Here is a 17,463-nt window from a genome sequence, read left to right on the forward strand (position 1 = left end):
GCTTTAAACAAACAAAAACCAACCAAACCAAAAAACTCAACCCTTCTGCCATGCTCTGCAAGCTTGACTATTTATAATTTACTTATAAGCTAGTCCTAACATGTTCCAAGATTCGTTATCCCTTTAAAAGAAGGAGAGTGATTTCTCTTACATCTAGAGGCTTCCCTTTCTGCCCATGGACAGGATGCACACTGGGAACCAGGATCTGTTTCAACCCCCCAGGAAAGCCAAAGTATTGGCAGGACATGGAGAAGAGTGGAGTCCTCGCCCTGTACTCACAGCCCTGTCTCTCCCCTGTCAGTTCTGCTACTCATGCAGCCATCACTTAACCAGTGCAATTTACTTGCAAACCCAGCTGGAACTCCTGAGCTGGGTTATCTTCTTCCTAGTATGGTAAGATTTGCACTGTATTAGTGTCAAACAACAGCAGAGGTGGCACTAGCCATCCTCCTGCCCTCTGCTGTGCCTGCTGTGCTCTCAAGCTGGAGAATGCTACTGCCTTCTGTGTGAAAGTTGGTTCAGCATCCCAGGGACAGTCCAGGTTAGTGATGATTCATTCCCATTGTGTGCTGCTCCTGACAGCTACAGCTCAGCAGCATTGTGGTGACTCTCTACTGAGCCTTTGCCTTTGAACATTAGAAATGCTGCTGCCAGAGTGCAAGTTCACAAATCAACCTGGATTATTTATGCAGAATACAGTAAGACTTGCTGGTAATTCCTCTAGACTTCTTGTATTCTGAACTGGCATTCTAATAAGTTGTTCTTTCTATCTGTTTGGGAAAGAAATGTTTATACAAGAACAGTTCTCATGGAATATGCACATGGAGTATAAACCAGTTGTTGCCAGTACTAAAACTCACTTGGGGTGGAAAAATGATTTTATATTCTCTGCTGTTGTGGGTTCATTTCCTTCTTTGATGGTTTTTCAAGACAGGCCTCCTGTCTGCAAGAGCTGGTATAAACCTAGGGGCTAGTTGGGTGTTGACATAAACACTGGGATGCAGAGAACTCAGTTTCTCCCAAAACATGGAAGAGCCTCATTTTTTATTTTTTTTCATATTAAAATTCCTAAAAAACTACCCCACGTATTTGTGTTTATTGAAAACAAAACTCTTGACAGATTTTCCCCTGGTTTATTTCACAGGAATTGAGCACAGATGTGGTTTAGCAGGTATGTAATGTTACTTATCCTTTTGTATATCTACTGAGCAGGCAGGTAGCGTACCTTAGACGGAGCATAAGCTTTTTTTGTATGGTTTTTGTTGTACTGCTGCATCAGCCTTTATCAAGCTGGACACGCAGAGGCCTCGTCAAAGGGTAAGATGCTTTTTATGTGTGTTCCAGGCAGTCAATTTGCTCATTCAGGTATTAGGCTTCTAGGGCTGGGGGCTTTGTCTTTTGCATGCAACAGCAGCAAGGGCATGTAAAGGCTGAGCCCAGGGCAGTAGAAATTGTGGTGAGCTGGAAGGTATGAATGGTTAAGGCTATTTGGAGGAGAGAGACCAGAAAGCTGGACTTAAAGAGCAGTAGAAATTGTCCTAATTTCAGTTCTAACAAAGAGAAAAATAGGTAATTAAAGCTCTAAGTATCTGAACAACCTTCAAAGCACCAAAGACTCCCAGAATATGATAAGCAAACTTTGAAAACAAAGTGTATGAGTACTGCCCAAGAGGATGTGTCCTTGGGAACCACAGATGTTGGTCCTAGTGCACAGCACCACTTCCTAGCTACATGCGATGCCAGAAGCCTCTGTGTAGCCACTGCTGCCATAGGTGGCATTTTAGCATCAAAGCCTGGCACCAGCCTATCTGTAGTCTCGCTTACCCTGTGTTACATCACTTTCACCAGTCAGGGGGTCTGTAACCATTGATACTGCACTAGTTTTCTTCCCAAAGCTACAACATATTCATAAAGACGTATGTAAGATCATTTACAAATTCACACCGAATTTTAAGTAAATACTAACAGTTATGCCATAAAGAAGCCTTTCCTAAAAACAGGTCCTGTATGTATTTTAACTTACTGCAGACACTTTCTGACCTACTATAGTCTTCAGCATGTGAGGTTTTTGTTTTTTTTTATGAGTTTAAGCAGATACAGTGTGCTGTATGGATGAAATCCCATTTTCTTGCTGCTTTTGTTCTTTATCTTCTTCACTTACTTAGTTTTCAGCCTCCCAGGTGCCTAATCTGGTTTGCCTCCTGGTCATGAGCTCTACTGCCAACACCAGGGAGGTGGTGGGAATATGTGAGCCGAAGTAAAAGGGCAAGATGGCATGCTTGATGCCTCATGAAGTCTTACTCTCAGACCTTTGTTTTCCCACTTACTGAGCAATTTACATAAGAAAGACTGTGTTCATTTGATTTTTTTTTTAAGGTGAGTTGTATTTATTAATTGTAAAAGTTGTTGGAAAAATACTGCATTTTGAGAAAAAACACAACATTAGCAAGGCAAAAATCACGTTTCAAAATATTTTAAGGTTTATTCCCTTTTCATTTAATGCTAATTCAGTTAGTAAAAGAAGGTGTGGCAAGGAAAAAAGATAATGAAGCCTAAAGAGTTGACTTTTCAATTGAATGTGAAGATTACACTGCTTTAAACTATGTATATCTTAAGAAATCAGTAAGGAAAAGAGCTTGGTTTTTTAATAGATATATAGTGCCAAATATTAAGATACTTTCATCAGTTTATAGGTTAATCCAAATGGTTTAGTATTATCTCTGAAGACTCAGTATCATGTATCAGCATTATTGCACTGGTTTTACTCCTTAATCAAGCCAGCAAAGATAAAATGCTCAGGTTCTTCTATTGCTGTGCTAAGGTGTTCTGCAGGTGGATTGGATTTCCTGGACAAAGTGTCACCTTGGAAAGTAACTGGCAAGGAATCACATTCTCACAAAATAGGCTCAGTAGGAAGGCTTTTATTTTACAGTACAGCTGCCTGTTCTTGATTCAGTTATACATCTTCCAGAGAAGGCCTTGAGAACACAAGCTCAATCATCAACAAAAATATTCACCTTTCTGTTCCTTCTTAGGCTTTGGTGCAAGTACCTTCATATTTAACTTGCCATATGCAACTCTGACCAAATGCTGTTGACCTTCACAACTGCAGAAGTGAGCACATTTCCCTTCCAAATAATCCAGACAGTCAGTTTAACAAGTGAGGAAGAGCTGGCTCTGTGACCTTGGTGGTCCACAGACAGCCACAACACGTGAATCATTGAGTCATAGCATACCAGGTTGGAAGGGACCTCAAGGATCATCTGGTCCAACCTGTCTTGGCAAAGCATGACCTAGACTAGATGTCCCAGCACCCTGTCTAGCTGAATCTTAAAAGTGGCCAGCGTTGGGGAATCCACCACTTCCCTGGGGAGATTATTCCAATGGCAAATTGTTCTCAGTGTGAAAAATTTTCCTCTTGTGTCCGGTCATGAGGTTTCTGGCATTGCAGCTTAGCAAGCACTGAGGTGCTGGTGGGGCTCTCAGCAGTGCTTTTGTCAGCTGCTTCTGGGTTACAGAGTTCATAATTCATTATGGTACATCAGTTCCAGTTAGTTTGCATGTACACTTTCAAATGCCATGTGGCTGCACCTTAATTAGCCAAGGAGTTGTGAGAATCTTGGGAACAACTAATCTTAGTGGCTGATGCCTGTATGCCTCATGTGAGGAGTCATCTGGGAGCTGTAATTCTCTCAAGCTCTCAGCACTGATCTGCTTAGAGTTCTTGTAGAAGGTCTTGGACACTGGGCAGAGCAGCATTTGCTTTGACTAGATTTCACTACCCATGGTAAGATTCAAATGCATCACAGACTTTCTGGTTTAAAGCACAGGAACTGAATTCAAAAAGGTCTTACTGGATAGATAACATGAAAACAATGCAACTTGGTGAAATATGACTCTGAGCTGCTTGAGTGTGCATACTGAAGTACAAAAACCCCTGCAGCTTTGGAGTTTGACTCTTGAGTAAGCTAGGTAAAGTACCAAAGTTCAGATTTCTCTCCAAGAAGCATCTTTTACAAGACAGTGTCTCGGGCAACCCCTTCTTATTTTTGCAGGGCACCAGAGGTGGCATTAGGTTCTGCAGAAGCTTGTGTGTGGTCTATCACAGATAACACAGCCTATGCCTCGATTTGCTTGAATACTATTGTACACTTGTGAACTAAAATTGATAGTGCTTCCTGGGTCGGTTCTGGAAACTATTTTTTCTCACAGCTGCTTTTACAATGTTTTACATTTCATTTTGTTATTGATAATTAATCCACTACTGTAGCAATTTAACACATTTTCTTTGCTTTATTTCTGTGTCCAGCTGTCACAACTTTCTCCTAACAGGAATAAACGCAAGTTCCTAATGGCTAAAAGCTATTAATATGTTTTCTTGAGCTCCTGAAGTTCCCTATATGCCTTAAAGTGATTATTATGTTTCCTGAAAATATTGTCTGTGGCCAAGCACCATGCATATTATGTCTGTTGCTGGATAAGTGCATAACTGTGGCTGAACAAAAGAAGGGAGAATGCAGCAGAAGGCAGAACTTCCTTTTCCATTGGCACAGGCATGGAGGAAAGCACCAGAAATTTGGCCATGAGGTTTGAACTGAAAATCCCCATTCAATATATGATTCAGCCATGAACAAATCCCACTGTCTAGAAAGAAATTATCTGTAAATGAAGACAATGATTTGATCATAGTTGCTTTGAAAACGTCCAGTGTATAAAGGCAAGTATTTGTAAACTCCTGAATTCTCAACATCACAGACTCCTACCACAAGCAAGGAGATTTGGGCAGGATGCTGTGTCCACTGGAACACTTGTAATGCTATGGAACACTTGCAATGGTACTGCTTTCTGAAACAGTAGTTCTCTGCTTTGGATAATTCCAGTGAGTCTATATTGTGAGACTAAGTAACATAGTAATTAATACTAACTTCTCTGTTTCTTCACTTCTTCAAAGGAGCAAGATGTAAGTACTTGCTACAGTCAAGATTCCAGATTAAGTTATTCTGGAATGTGTGCTTGAATGATATGGAAATAGATATGGGAATTTTAGAAGGGGTTCCTTTTCTGCTATGGTGTAGAACTAGCATTGCACATAATTCCTGGACAATAACTAGATACAGACAGTACTTTCATAGCTATATAGCATTTTGAACCAAACCTGAGTCTGCAGCAGGGGTAAGAAAAGCTGAAGTGCTGACAAGCCAGGAAATACATTAACTAATAAATTAAGAATAAATTAAAAGATCCAGTGTCTAACAGAAACAGTATGTCAACTCATCTGATATAAACTCTGAAATATCAACAGACAATCTGGTCCCCTCGCAGTTTAGAGAATGGACTAAATAAAAGCAGCTGTGTGGGTAAGTACTTCTCCCATATTCTGGCATGAAATTGTTAGTTGATCTTCATCAGTTTTAACAACAACAAAAAAAATCAGATGTTAAATAAGGCCTGCAGAACAGCAGTCAAGGGATATTTTCTGCCAGTTTGTTAAACCAATAGCTTAAATCAAGTGGAGTTATTCACTGGTGGAGTTCAATAGGACCCTTCTTTTGTTGGGCTGCTCCATTTTGTGACTCTCCTACTTATCCTACCCCAACTAACTGTAGCTACAATGTCCCTCTTGCCCCAGCTATGACTGAGGAGACTTAATAAGGCAAACCCAATGATAAATAGCAAACATGCAGTTGTCTCATTATATTAATTCATTCTGGGGGAGAAAGGCAGAATCTTGGAAACATATTTCTCTAGAGAGCAAGAGCAATTTTAAACAGCAGAAAGCATAACAGCGTGATCTGTATTACATTACAGCTATGTTCAAAGGGATAGCCTGTGCCCAGTTAAACCACAAGACAGAAAGCAATCCACAGGAAATCATGAGTTGCCTATCCTAGTTCACAGCTGGATGAATGCTGTTCAGCATGGCTTTCAATTACAGAGGTGCTGTGGCAAGAGCTGTGGAATTTAAGTTTTATGTGAGGCATACAGATGAAAGTCAAGTTGTCCTTTAGTTGTAATTGCAGTATAGCTAGGTCTTAGGGTCCCTCTCTGCACACTTACTGTGCTAAACTCAGTAACTCCTTGGGTGGTCCAGGAACTCCTCAGCTAGTCCCTGTACAGAAAAGACGCTCAACTGACAAAGACAAGCTGACAGATTCAGTTCCTCAACACCTTCACAACAAAGGATCTGTCTAACCCTTGTGGGAGATCAGCTGGGGATTTCAGACAATCTTGAGGATTCCTCCCAGGAAACTCCTGCCATTCCAAGACCAATTTCTATGCCTAAATGTGTCATTTAACATCCTGAGTGAAGACTATGGCCCTTCCAGAGACTTCTGGTGGTAGTGGTTCCTGCTGCAGAATGGACCAGATTGCACACATGTAAAATGCTTGTAAATAGTCTGTAGAAACTGTTCCTGTAGATGCAGAAATGGCCACTCAGGACAGCCTTTTTGCACATAGTTAACACAGTAAGATAGTTTAGTTTAAAATACTTATAATAATGAATAATGCATGTGCTGAAGAAGTTACACAGGATCAGGGGCCAGCTGGGATGTGAGAACTGAGCAGAGAAGCTGTTAAGGAAGTCTCATCTGATCCAGTGACTCGTGTTGCTAACCAGATTGCAACCAACCAGCCTGTGTGGGAGATCCAAACAACACCCTATGCCAAGGTCCAAATCATTAGGTTTTTTTTAAGCAAACACTGATGATTTTTTGTGCAACACTGCTAACCCAAAAACCAAATCAGCCCTTCCATCCAAGAAATGCTGCATTTAACAGTTAGTCTTTGTCTAGATAAGTCCAATGGTTTTCAAGGTAAACTCATTAGCCCTGCTAGAAGTGATCAGTTCAGTACATATTATACTAGAAAATTCATTGCTCTCTGTTGTTTAAAGTACTAGAGAAGACTAAATGTTAACAACTGTTTATGCATTGCCAGATTTTACTGAAATACAAGTTCTGAAGCACTTGTCATTTTGGTCACAGTAGTACTACAATAAAGGTAGCAAGAGACTCTAATTCAGTCTGTGATTCAGTACTATTAACAATTCTGCAAAACAATGCACGTATAGCAGTGCTATTCCCACCTATTCGTTTTCCAAAACAAACCTATGAACAAAAACAAAACAAAATATGAACTATTAAGGTCAGAAGGCAAAATTTTTCATATATGCCTTTACTGATGAGACTGACACTTTTACATCTCAGTATAGTCACAAGATAATTAAGTAATTATGTAGATGCTTTTCAAACAGTCTGCTTAATCCCTAAGTATTAAGTGTTTGGTCACCTGAGTATTGTGCAATGAAAACCAAAGAAAATCAGTTGCTACTTACCACCACCCTTAGCAGAAATACTGTACTGATCCTGTGTATTTCCCTAGGTTCCCTCTTTGAAAACCCAAAATCACCATGGGTACAAATCTTATTTCCATGACAGCAAGGACCCACATCAATTGAGAAGACTGACTTTAACTGTCCCAGTAGTATTCAGCTGATCATGTCTGAATTTATTAAAACCATGTGACAGTCAGTTTAATCCCTGGTTTAATCTCAGGTTTGCCTGAAAGATGAAATTTGGCCATTGTATTTATAGCAGAATTGCAAAACCTGAAAGTATATCACTTCCCCTCTATACTTCATTGTTCTGCTCCCTGCAAATATATACTCTCTATTTGCAGGACTGGAGCTAATCTGTTTATGATACCACTTCTAATTATTAGGATCACTAGGAGTCCTGTTTCAGTGAAGATTATTTTATAATAAAGGTACTTATTATAAAACAGAAGGTGGATATTGAACTGGAAGATCTAATTTTCTTTATTTGACCTTTAGAAATGGCCTGAAGTGATCATTTCCTCTATAAAATGGTACTATTAATACTTTGAATTTAAAGAGCATAGTTGTAAGAGACATCTTATTAAAATCTGAAAATGCTCTTAAGGATGACTATATGAAGGTGCACATTCTTATTCAGCAGATCTGCTCCCTGTAACTATTTAATCACAGTTAATACCCCACTTTAGTGAAGTACTAACCACACAAGTACCCTCTTGCATGAGTTCAACATGCAAAAGCCTTAATATGAAGCTAACATGCATTTAAGCTAGTCCTGCAACTGAGGGGGGGGGGGGGGGGGGGGGGGAAGTGGTATTCCTTCTTTTTTTATTGGAATATTAGTTGTGTCCTCACAATTTCTCCTCTGCTGTGCCAGCACAGTACTTTGGTCCCCTGCTCGGTGACCCAGATAGGGTATCACTACCTAGCTGAAAAACAAACTTTCAGCTGCATCAGTTCATTATAGGACTGCAAAAATGTTTTTGCTCATATACCAGTGTTTGCTGGATGTACAAACAAGCATTCAGGGAGAGAGAAGCACAGACTTTTTGTGGGAACGCTGATCTAAGTAGTACCAAATTGCAACCTGAAGGCACTTTTATTCTCTGCCCAGCCACAAACTAACAAAACCCTTTTTGAACAATATAGTGATGGTGTAAAATGCCTTTTATGAGGGTCTATATCCATAAGCCCAACACAGCAAAAAAAAAGTGTCACTTTAATCACTTGCGTGACTTACCAGCTGAATTATTTACACATATTGTAATCAGGCAAGCTGGGTAAACTCATTCACAGTGATGAAGTAGTACTGTCATTAAGGGAATCAACCAACACACGCACACTTTGTAACTCATATGTCAGCTTTGAGATTATTGGTAATAATAAAAAATAAATCTGCTAATAAAAAGAAGACAAGGCTTCAGCCCAATCTGTTCTTGTTCAGCTACTTAATGAATGGCTTATTCAGCTGTTCTGTCACAAGGGAGGAGCTGGAGCAGAGATGAGGAAAGGGGCCAGAGCTGTTGCTGCAAATGTGTATGTGGAAACACTGTTCAAAACCCCAGGCAGCATCTACAGAGCTGGCAGAAAAATCCTTGTTATCATTTGAAATGAATATGGACTTACTGTAGGAAAAAAGCAAAATCTGTTTAAGTTCTGAGTTTTGTTTATAATATTAATGCATACTGCTTGTTCCAAACCCAGTTTCTTGGTAGATCACTTTTTCATGTCTTCTACACTCCATTTCCTGGGAATTTATGTCTGCTGAGGGAGTAGTTATCTAATCAGGGGAAAAAAGTGATTAATTACTGTAGGTATAACCCTTATTCCCCCCTCAGGAATAACAAAGCTGGGTCAGAGAAGGTGGATGTAACCATACTTCCAAAGAGCTCTCAGCAAATTTTTTTCTTTCCTCCCCTCTCTGATAACTGTTTGCTAAAGCTAACAGATACTTCCTTTAGAACAACCATGCTAGAAGCAACTCAAGGAAAAATCACAACCCCTGGCTTGGAATTTGAGCTGTTTTTGAAGAAGTTATTCTTCACCGAATACATAAAACTATCCAAAACTAAGATATAAAAAATTGGCTAGATTACTTCCCTTCTGCCTCAAACACAGTACATTTAATGAAAATCATGTGGAATATAACATCAGCTTTTGTGAAAAAGAAATGTAACAAGAACAGCTATATAAAGTCATTTCAAAGGGCACTTTTAGCTCAATATCTGGCCTAAAATGGCAGTCAACAACAGATGCCTAAGGAAGAATGTCAGAATAAAGCAATCATATGATGCATCTTCCTTGGCAGTTGCACAGAGCTTCTGACAGTGTTGTTCAGAGACTTTCTGACCCAGAGGTGATATCATGGTATTTAATAATTGTTAACAGACATATAATGGAAAAAAAAATCATCTTTCTGGACTAATCTAAACTTTTAGCATCCTTAATATCCAAAGACAGAGCTTCACAATTTAGCTATACTTTAAGCACTTTATTTTCTTCTAAGTACTTTGTTTTTAATTTTCTACTCGACAATTGTGCTTAGTGCCCTCTAGATCTCGTTTTAGGAAAGGCAGCCATTCTGTGTCCACTTTTCTGTGTCACTCATGACTTTACACATCCCTGTCACGTCTCCTTAGCTATAGTCTATTGGATTGTAACTATCTATTTAAATCTCTGGGAGTCTTTGTCACTCATCCCCACGTCTTTACTATTCCAAGAGTACATTTCAAGTGACTCAAGAATACAGAGACAAGAAAAAAAGTGTTTCAGAGCATAAAGATTTACAGACTTGAACATGTGGCAAAACCTGGTCTTCAGATGTCCCTGCTCATTGCAGAAGGGGGGTGGAACTTGATGACCTTTAGAAGTCCCTTCCAACCCAAAACCAAACCGTTCATGATTCTATGATTCATCCAGATGAAGAAGGCTGAAGTAGTAAGTCTGAATTGTCACACATTAAGCACAGGTAAAAACATCTTTGTTTCCATACGCCTCATATACCCACACTTTGGCTTTATTTTTCTCACACTGAAGGCTAAATCTGAAGACAATATAGGCAAAATTAAATGTACATAACTTTTTAATGCACAGGTTGAAACTTAAATTTAAGGTAAAGGCACCTTCCAACCAGCTCCTTCTGAACCACCAAATCTCTCACAAAGCCATCCTAGTGCAGTATAGTACTCTGTCAGCTTTGAAGGCCAACAGCCTTAGGACCAAGAACCAAGACTCAGATTTGTTCCCTTTAATTTTACACACTGGCCTAAGTCTCCAGAGTTACTAGCAGTCATCTTCATTTCCCCCAAACTCTTTCCTGGAGCTACTCATCTCTTACCATGAGTGGGATTTTAGGCACATTAATCTCTGCAGTGCAGTGAATCAAGTGTCTAAAGTTAGATAGGATGGTAAGGTCAAGCACTGTGAAGAACATCCACTGTATTCCTTGTTAAGGCTCAAGTGCATTTGTGGGAGATCTGCTCTCTCTACGCTCACAAACTAATAAAAGTAGTCTAAACACTGCCATGATTGAGATGGAAGGTCACAAGTGACTGGAGTCACTGCTGTCTGAAACAGTGCCATACTGGGAGGAGTGTTCACTTCCTACTTAAGGCACAGTCATTCAGCACTAAAAAAGAACTCTGTTGATTGCCCAGTATCAAATTTCCCATATCTGAACACAATCACAGAGAAGCTAACAAAGTTCAGCTACAGGATCATTTAATTAGGCTGCCAAAGCATGGCAAGGTATCTCATTTCACTGGCCATGAAGGACTTGATTCAGTGCCTAAGTACTGCTGTTTAGGGTCATTAAGATGCCCAAGTTTCCCAGGTGTCCTTACCCTGCCCTTTTAGAGGGCTTGGGGTGTTTCTTCCGTTCATGTGTTGTACCTTGCAGCCGTCTGGGTTTTTGTATACCTCTGGGCAGTGCAAAGGCCCTGAGAGGTGGGTCACTGTGGGAAAACAACAATCTTTGGGAATCTCATGGCAAGTTCTTGCATTTGTTGCAATCACTTTATTCCTTTCTCTGGCCTTTGTTGGCCCTGTTGGCTTTGACAGCCTGCTGGCCATCCTCACTGAAAACCACCACCAGCAATCAGGAGGTAGTGCAAGGGCTCCTCACCACCTCCCTGCCCTCACAGGAACTGGAGAAGTCCACACAGCAAAGAAAGGAAAAAAAGAAGGTCAAAGCCAAAGAACAATAAGCATTGAGGGAGCCGGAATTGGCCTGTGTATCACAGAGCTGAGCACACAAACGGCTGTGACCCTCTGCCACAGCTCGGGCCTCGTACAGGTGCGCCAAAGGGACGCAGGCAGCGCAGGCACGGCCAGCGCTGGCCGCACGCACCGGGAGCTCCCGGGAAGTCAAACATCCCCTTCCAGGAGCCTGCGGGGCCAAGACCCTGCCCCAAATCCCCAGCCCAGCTCAGCCCCGGGCGGCAGCGGACTGCATCAGCCCACCCCACGCTCTGACTCAACCCCTTCCCTTCCCTTACCCGGCCCCGCCCCGTTGGCGGCCATCGGCGCCTGCGCGGGGTTGGGTGCTGACCGGAGTCCGGCCGGTGCCGAACTGTGGTGGGTGATGGAGGAGCGGCGGCGGTTGCTGCCGTTGTGGCTCCAGAGCTTGGCGTTGTTTTGGGGCCGAGCCAGCATAGGGCTGGCGCAGCTCAGCACCACGGCTCCGCCAGCACCGGCACAGGGTAAGGAGGGGCGGGGGACAGAGGGGCAAGGGGAGCTGTTCCCTTCCTCCCAGAGGAGGGGCTTGCCCGCGGGTGCGAGCTGTGGGGCCTTCCCGGGGAAGGACGCTGTCTGGAACAGGGCTGTGGGGTGCACGGCGGGAGGGAGGCAGGTGCTCGCCCCGAGGTCTGCAGGTGCCGAGCGTCTCCTGGAGGGCTGGTGGAGCTCGGGGGCTTGCCGCGGCCCAGCGCAGGCTGGTTCCGGTACTTCGGCTGCACTTCTTCCCCGGCTCCAGTGGAACGGGGCCTGCAGCCTCCTGCCCAGGGGCTGGCTCGAGCCTCTACCGAGGGAAGTGCGACGGCACTGGGGTTTGTGCTGCCGGTCGGCCTGCAGGGCCGTGGGGTTATCGGGGGGTTTTGTTGCAAGGAGACGGCAATCGCCTAGGCTTTCTGGGGTCTGAGTGGTTGCGAGGAATGTGGTTTGAAAGGAGAAGCCGACAGAAATTCTCATGCCATCCTGCTTGTGCTGTTGGGATCGCTTATATCATAGCTGCTTTTGGAAAGCTGTTGGTGAAGCTCATCCTCAAATCTGATTGCCATTAACGCATGCGGCCAGAAAGGGGCACATTAGGTTAGTTTGCATTAAATTAGGATACATCAAGTACTTCTAAACACACCTTGACACGTGTGTGTAGAGTACAATTTGAGGTGGTTGGTTTCTTTCATGGAAAGGTTTATACTTGAAAAGAAAGTATGGAACTCTGTGAGGCAACTGACATGAAGCAGAAGAGAAAGGAAGTGGTCAGTGTTTCTCAAGAAAGAACAAAAGGTAGACCTGCTAATAGCTGCAAGTTAATCAGTTTTTTTCTAGTAGTCCTGAGAAATATAAATGAAACAAGAGTTTTTCTTACGGATTCCCTATGAAAGAAGTTTTCACATATTCTTATGTGAGTTTAGGAATTTGCTTACAACACAAAGTTGATTCTTGATATGAAGAAGGATCATGGTGATATACAGGAAGATGTGAGTGACCTTTGAGGAATAAATGCTAGAAAAAAGGTTAAAGCAAAAAATAAAAGATTGTTATGCCACATGACTAGTATCATTTTAACATTATAACAGCTGGGGGGAAAAAGTAGGGAGGTATGCTTGATGACTGTCAAATGCATAGCAGTTGCTGGAGTGATGCCCTCCTGAAGAGAAGGTTGGCAGTTTTATGGTAGTTTTTCCAAGGTTGTTGGACCTTTTATGCCATCCTGATAAATACTCCACAAGTTCAGCAGCTGTGCTTAACAGGGCTGGACTGACACAAATCAGGGCTACAAAGGGTGCATTATTCCCTATTTCAGAAAATACCAGGAAGAGTATTGCTTTTATTGCTGGAGCAGAAGGAAGGTTGAGGAAGATAAGTGCTCTTATACCGGTGGTAGGGAACAACTCTTTAAGTTGAAGAACAGTGTTGTCCTGAGAATGGGGGCAGAGAACAAACAAATTAAGCTTATTCATGGCTAATTCATTTTAGGTGTTGAAAAGTTCCCAGCCCTTCTCTCTGATCTTAGGGTTGTATGGCAGTTGTCAGTCCTTAGTGTGTGTTGGTATAGAGCCTTGTTTTCCTTAAAAACATTAAATCTATTCTATGCACAAATACTTATTGGAAAGGGGAGAGGGGGATAAAGCTGTTTTTTAAACAATTTTGTTTTTAAAACAAAGTTGTCAGCTTTATTCTGTTTTACCTGTATTTTGTTCTGTATTTTGTGCATTGTTACCTTGGTCCATGAGTATGTCTCCTAGAAAGTGAGATCAGACAGAACTTAGTACAGTTCCTGTAGGTGCGGGCAGTGTTCTAACTATAATTAAAACAAGTGCATGAACAATAATAGCTTTTTCTTATCTTGTAAGAATGTGATCTTCATACGGCTAGAGTTCACTACATACAAGATGTTACACTGAACTATTTTGGTAAAAATTACACTTATCAAAATAATGTTTCCAGTACTTGGTACTTCGAAATTATTTCTCATTTTGTTGCATGTTAGGTGATTAAAGCTGATGATATATGCTGGTATAAAAAGAATGACTACGTTTTATAAAGGCTGTTTAAAGTGCAGTGTGAATTACTGTTGGTAGTGGTGCTGTGGCTTATATTCATTTTTTTTTTCCCCCCCCATAAAGATGATACAGTAGTCCCTTGAAATACTAGAGGGAGACTGTGAACTTGATATCTGTTTGTATAAAACAGAACAAAACAAACAACCCAAATCAAAGTTGTTTTTGTTTAATGTCAGAGGGGTGTTTGGGTTTTTCTTCTTGTTCGGTTTGAGAGGTGTTTTCTTGTGTCTTCTGCTCTTGTGGGGAACACTGTAACTGGTGGGAAATTTATATAGCTTTAAGTTACGTGACCCAGAGAGACACATAATACAGAATGAATTTTTTTCTTTTCATCATCTGTAGTAATGTTAGATTTTGTAACAGCAGTACATAAAGATGTTATGATTTTTGAGAGAGATGTTGTGATGATGTATTTCAAAATATTTTCAGCCTTATGCTCTGCTTTAGAATAAATATAAATAACAGGAGTGTAATTTTTTTTTATCATTTAAGTCCTGTTCTTTTGGTGTATGCCAGTATAAGTTAGCTGCTTTAATATGTCAATAGGAAGATGACAAACTGCATGGAAAACTTGTGAGATTACCCTCTTTGGTAAGAATCTAAGGCACATTCCATTTTTGCACATTGCTGTAGACTGATCAGTTACTGAAAATATAACCTAACCCAGGTTTTTAGAAGTCCTTGGTGTACTTGCATGCTTCTCACAGTACCTCACTAATTCATGTTCAGAAAGCTGTTTTGTTTAGGTATTTTAAATACTAAAAATACAATGAAGTATTTTTGTAATAATCATGATGGTACTCCATGTGGAATAATCCCATTTGAATTTTTTTTTTTTTTTTTTTTAGTTTACACTATTTCTGAGCCTGTTTTTCATGGTTTGATACCTAAGCCTTGCACTTAGATTGTTTCTCAGTTATTGATACTGGATACAATGTTCACTGGTACCAGATAAACTAGTTAGTGTTTTCTTCTATATGGATATATTAATTAAAGATAAATATAAATAAAATAGATTTAATGTTAAGAATTAGCACCAGAAAGGCATAACATTGAAATATGGAAAGAAAGTATTGAAATATGTAGTTGTCTCAAAACATGCAAATAATTAAGCTCAAATTGATAACTGCTTGTGACTAATGCAGTTATTCATTAAAAGTAGAATTGGATTCCTAGTTTGGAGATATTTTCCTGTCATATATGGAAATAATAAAAAATGGGTTTCATTAAATAGTATTCTATGTGATGATAGGATCTATAATTACTGAAGAAAAATACAGGTTCAGGCCTGGAGAGGTGAATCCCCCTCATCTGTCGAGACTATGGCCTGAACATGGTTCTGTGGGCAACAGATTGTGTCTCCATTGTGGATAAAAAAGAATGGCCTTAAGACAGTAAGCATGCAGTAATTCTAAAAGTCATAGCCTTTGGCTGGAATCCTCTGGGAACGTGACCACCAGTAAGTTTTTTTTTTGCTTTTTTTTTTAGGATATCAGGTGTTTTTTAAAAACCAAAGAAAACCTGATTAAAGTCTTTCTGCATCACATGGCTCTTCAGATTGTTGTTGGTATTCTTGTTGACCTTTTACAAAAAGTAACTATGTTCTATGTTTGCAAATTTTTTACTTAAAATCATATTACTTGTATAGCTTTATCTTTAAAAAACTTCTCTTCCCCCCCACTGAAAGAGGTTCATGGAACAAGGACCAACCATAGGCAAGGGTCAGCTTTTGCTAGGCTTCCAAAGCTGCAAAGCTCAGAATGTTCTCAAAATTGACGGGTAAAAGTCTTGGAACTTCAGCAGACATACAGCGAGACTCTTGGGTTGTATCTCCTATGTTGTCCTTAGAAAAAGCAAACTGAAGTTAAAGGTAAGCTTGAATTGTTTCCCTAACTATGTCAGAGGTCAGATTTAAATGCTTTGTATCTCTGTTTGCTACAGTTCTCCTGGAATGGAATTGCCGAACTTTCATTACTTCAGACAAGATTGTTGCTTATATCTAGAAGCAGGGGGAAAAAAAAAAAAAAGGAAACGGCTAAATATTGCTAAATGTTTGATATTACTGAAAAAAAAAATATAACCTGTGTGTTGTTTTTTTTTTTTTTTTCTTTTTCCTAGCATGTTCAGAGTTTTCCCAGAAGTCCTGTGAAGAATGTTTAAAAAATGTTTCAGTAAGTTTTTTAACATCCTTTTTTGATTGGGAATTTGGTAGATATTTTTTCCCCTTGGTGTGAAATCAAATTGCTACAGTTTGGTTGGTTGGGGGGGGGTTTGACTTGTCTTTAATCGTGAATCTAGTCAAACTGCCCATAGGAAGAGGAAGTCAAGATCAGTTAGTTGTAATATCTGTTCTTATTTAACTGGCGGAGTCAACTTCCCCTCTGTCACACTCGATGCCAGTGTGCTTTTACTTTGCCAAGGTTGCTCTGTGACTTGGTTGCTCAGGGTATTTTTCTGCTTTGTCCAGTTTTGGTGTGTTCAGTACTTTCAATAGTTCAACTGAGCCGGTTGACATTGCTGCTGGTTTAGACTCATCCTTGTTTTGCAAACAGCACTTAATTCCATCTTATAAAAGGGTCAGACTGAATGTTAATGTGGCTAAAATGCCTTGCATTGCTTGCATGCTGAATAGGAGATTTGGGAATTTAAAGTAAATTACCTAGAAATGCCTTTCTCTGGAGATGCCCCAGGCAATGTGTTTAACTGAGGCAGATGGATCAGTGATTAGGAGATGTTCAGACCTGTTGGCCTTTCCACTGACTACATCAGACTGTAAATGCTTAAGACTGCCATGTGAGGTCACTGTTTTGGCGGCAAAGTCTTTAGATTTCCAGTGAGACTGCAATAAGGCAGATGTTTAAAGCAACAGGATTTATTTCTCCGTCCTTTGTTGAAAACCTTTTTAGCTCTACAGGAAGGTTTGCAATAACTGTGCATAAGGTGTCTGTCCCGGCAGAGCAGAAGGAACTCCCATATTTAAAGTGAGAGATTGTTTGTAACTTCAGATGTCACTGAAAAGAAACATTTCATGAATCTTTAAGTTACGTAAGTTATTGCAAAACTTTTATCACTGGGGAAAATTGAGAAATATCTGAACTTAACTTTTTTTTATGCTTATGCATATTTTGGCTTTTTAAGGGAAAAACATGAATTGGTTTGTATTGATGTGGTTATTGTGTGTTGTCAGACTTGTATATTAGTTGTCGTAAGCATGGCGTTGTGTAAATAACTCTTAATCTTCCAAAATATAAAGTAGGAAATAGAAAGTATGGGACATTAAAGATTTAATATACAGCACTACCACTGGTGTGACTGTCACTTCAAATAAGTGCTGCCACAGAA

The 17,463-nt window shown here is 40.4% G+C and overlaps 1 protein-coding gene and 1 long non-coding RNA gene across 2 annotated transcripts in view; both read left to right on the forward strand.

The window, feature by feature from the left end:
* The first annotated feature begins 1,834 nt into the window (after positions 1-1,834).
* LOC133276983 (uncharacterized) lies at positions 1,835-7,019 on the forward strand. Its single transcript, XR_009746068.1, has 2 exons — positions 1,835-3,114; positions 4,310-7,019. It is a non-coding gene; the product is annotated as an uncharacterized LOC133276983 (long non-coding RNA).
* Positions 7,020-11,900: 4,881 nt separating this feature from the next.
* Positions 11,901-17,463, forward strand: part of LOC133276984 (pituitary tumor-transforming gene 1 protein-interacting protein-like) — a 30,073-nt gene continuing 24,510 nt past the window's right edge. The window contains exons 1-2 of the mRNA XM_061468432.1: positions 11,901-12,036; positions 16,240-16,292. Of these exons, the coding sequence (XP_061324416.1) occupies positions 11,919-12,036; positions 16,240-16,292 (171 nt within the window). The 5' untranslated portion in view covers positions 11,901-11,918. The remainder of the gene's footprint in view (positions 12,037-16,239; positions 16,293-17,463) is intronic.

The sequence above is a fragment of the Pezoporus flaviventris genome, unplaced genomic scaffold (genome assembly GCF_033815535.1).
Source record: "Pezoporus flaviventris isolate CSIRO_AGI_PZ_B2104156 unplaced genomic scaffold, CSIRO_AGI_Pfla_v1 ptg000047l, whole genome shotgun sequence".
Lineage (NCBI taxonomy): Eukaryota > Metazoa > Chordata > Aves > Psittaciformes > Psittacidae > Pezoporus > Pezoporus flaviventris.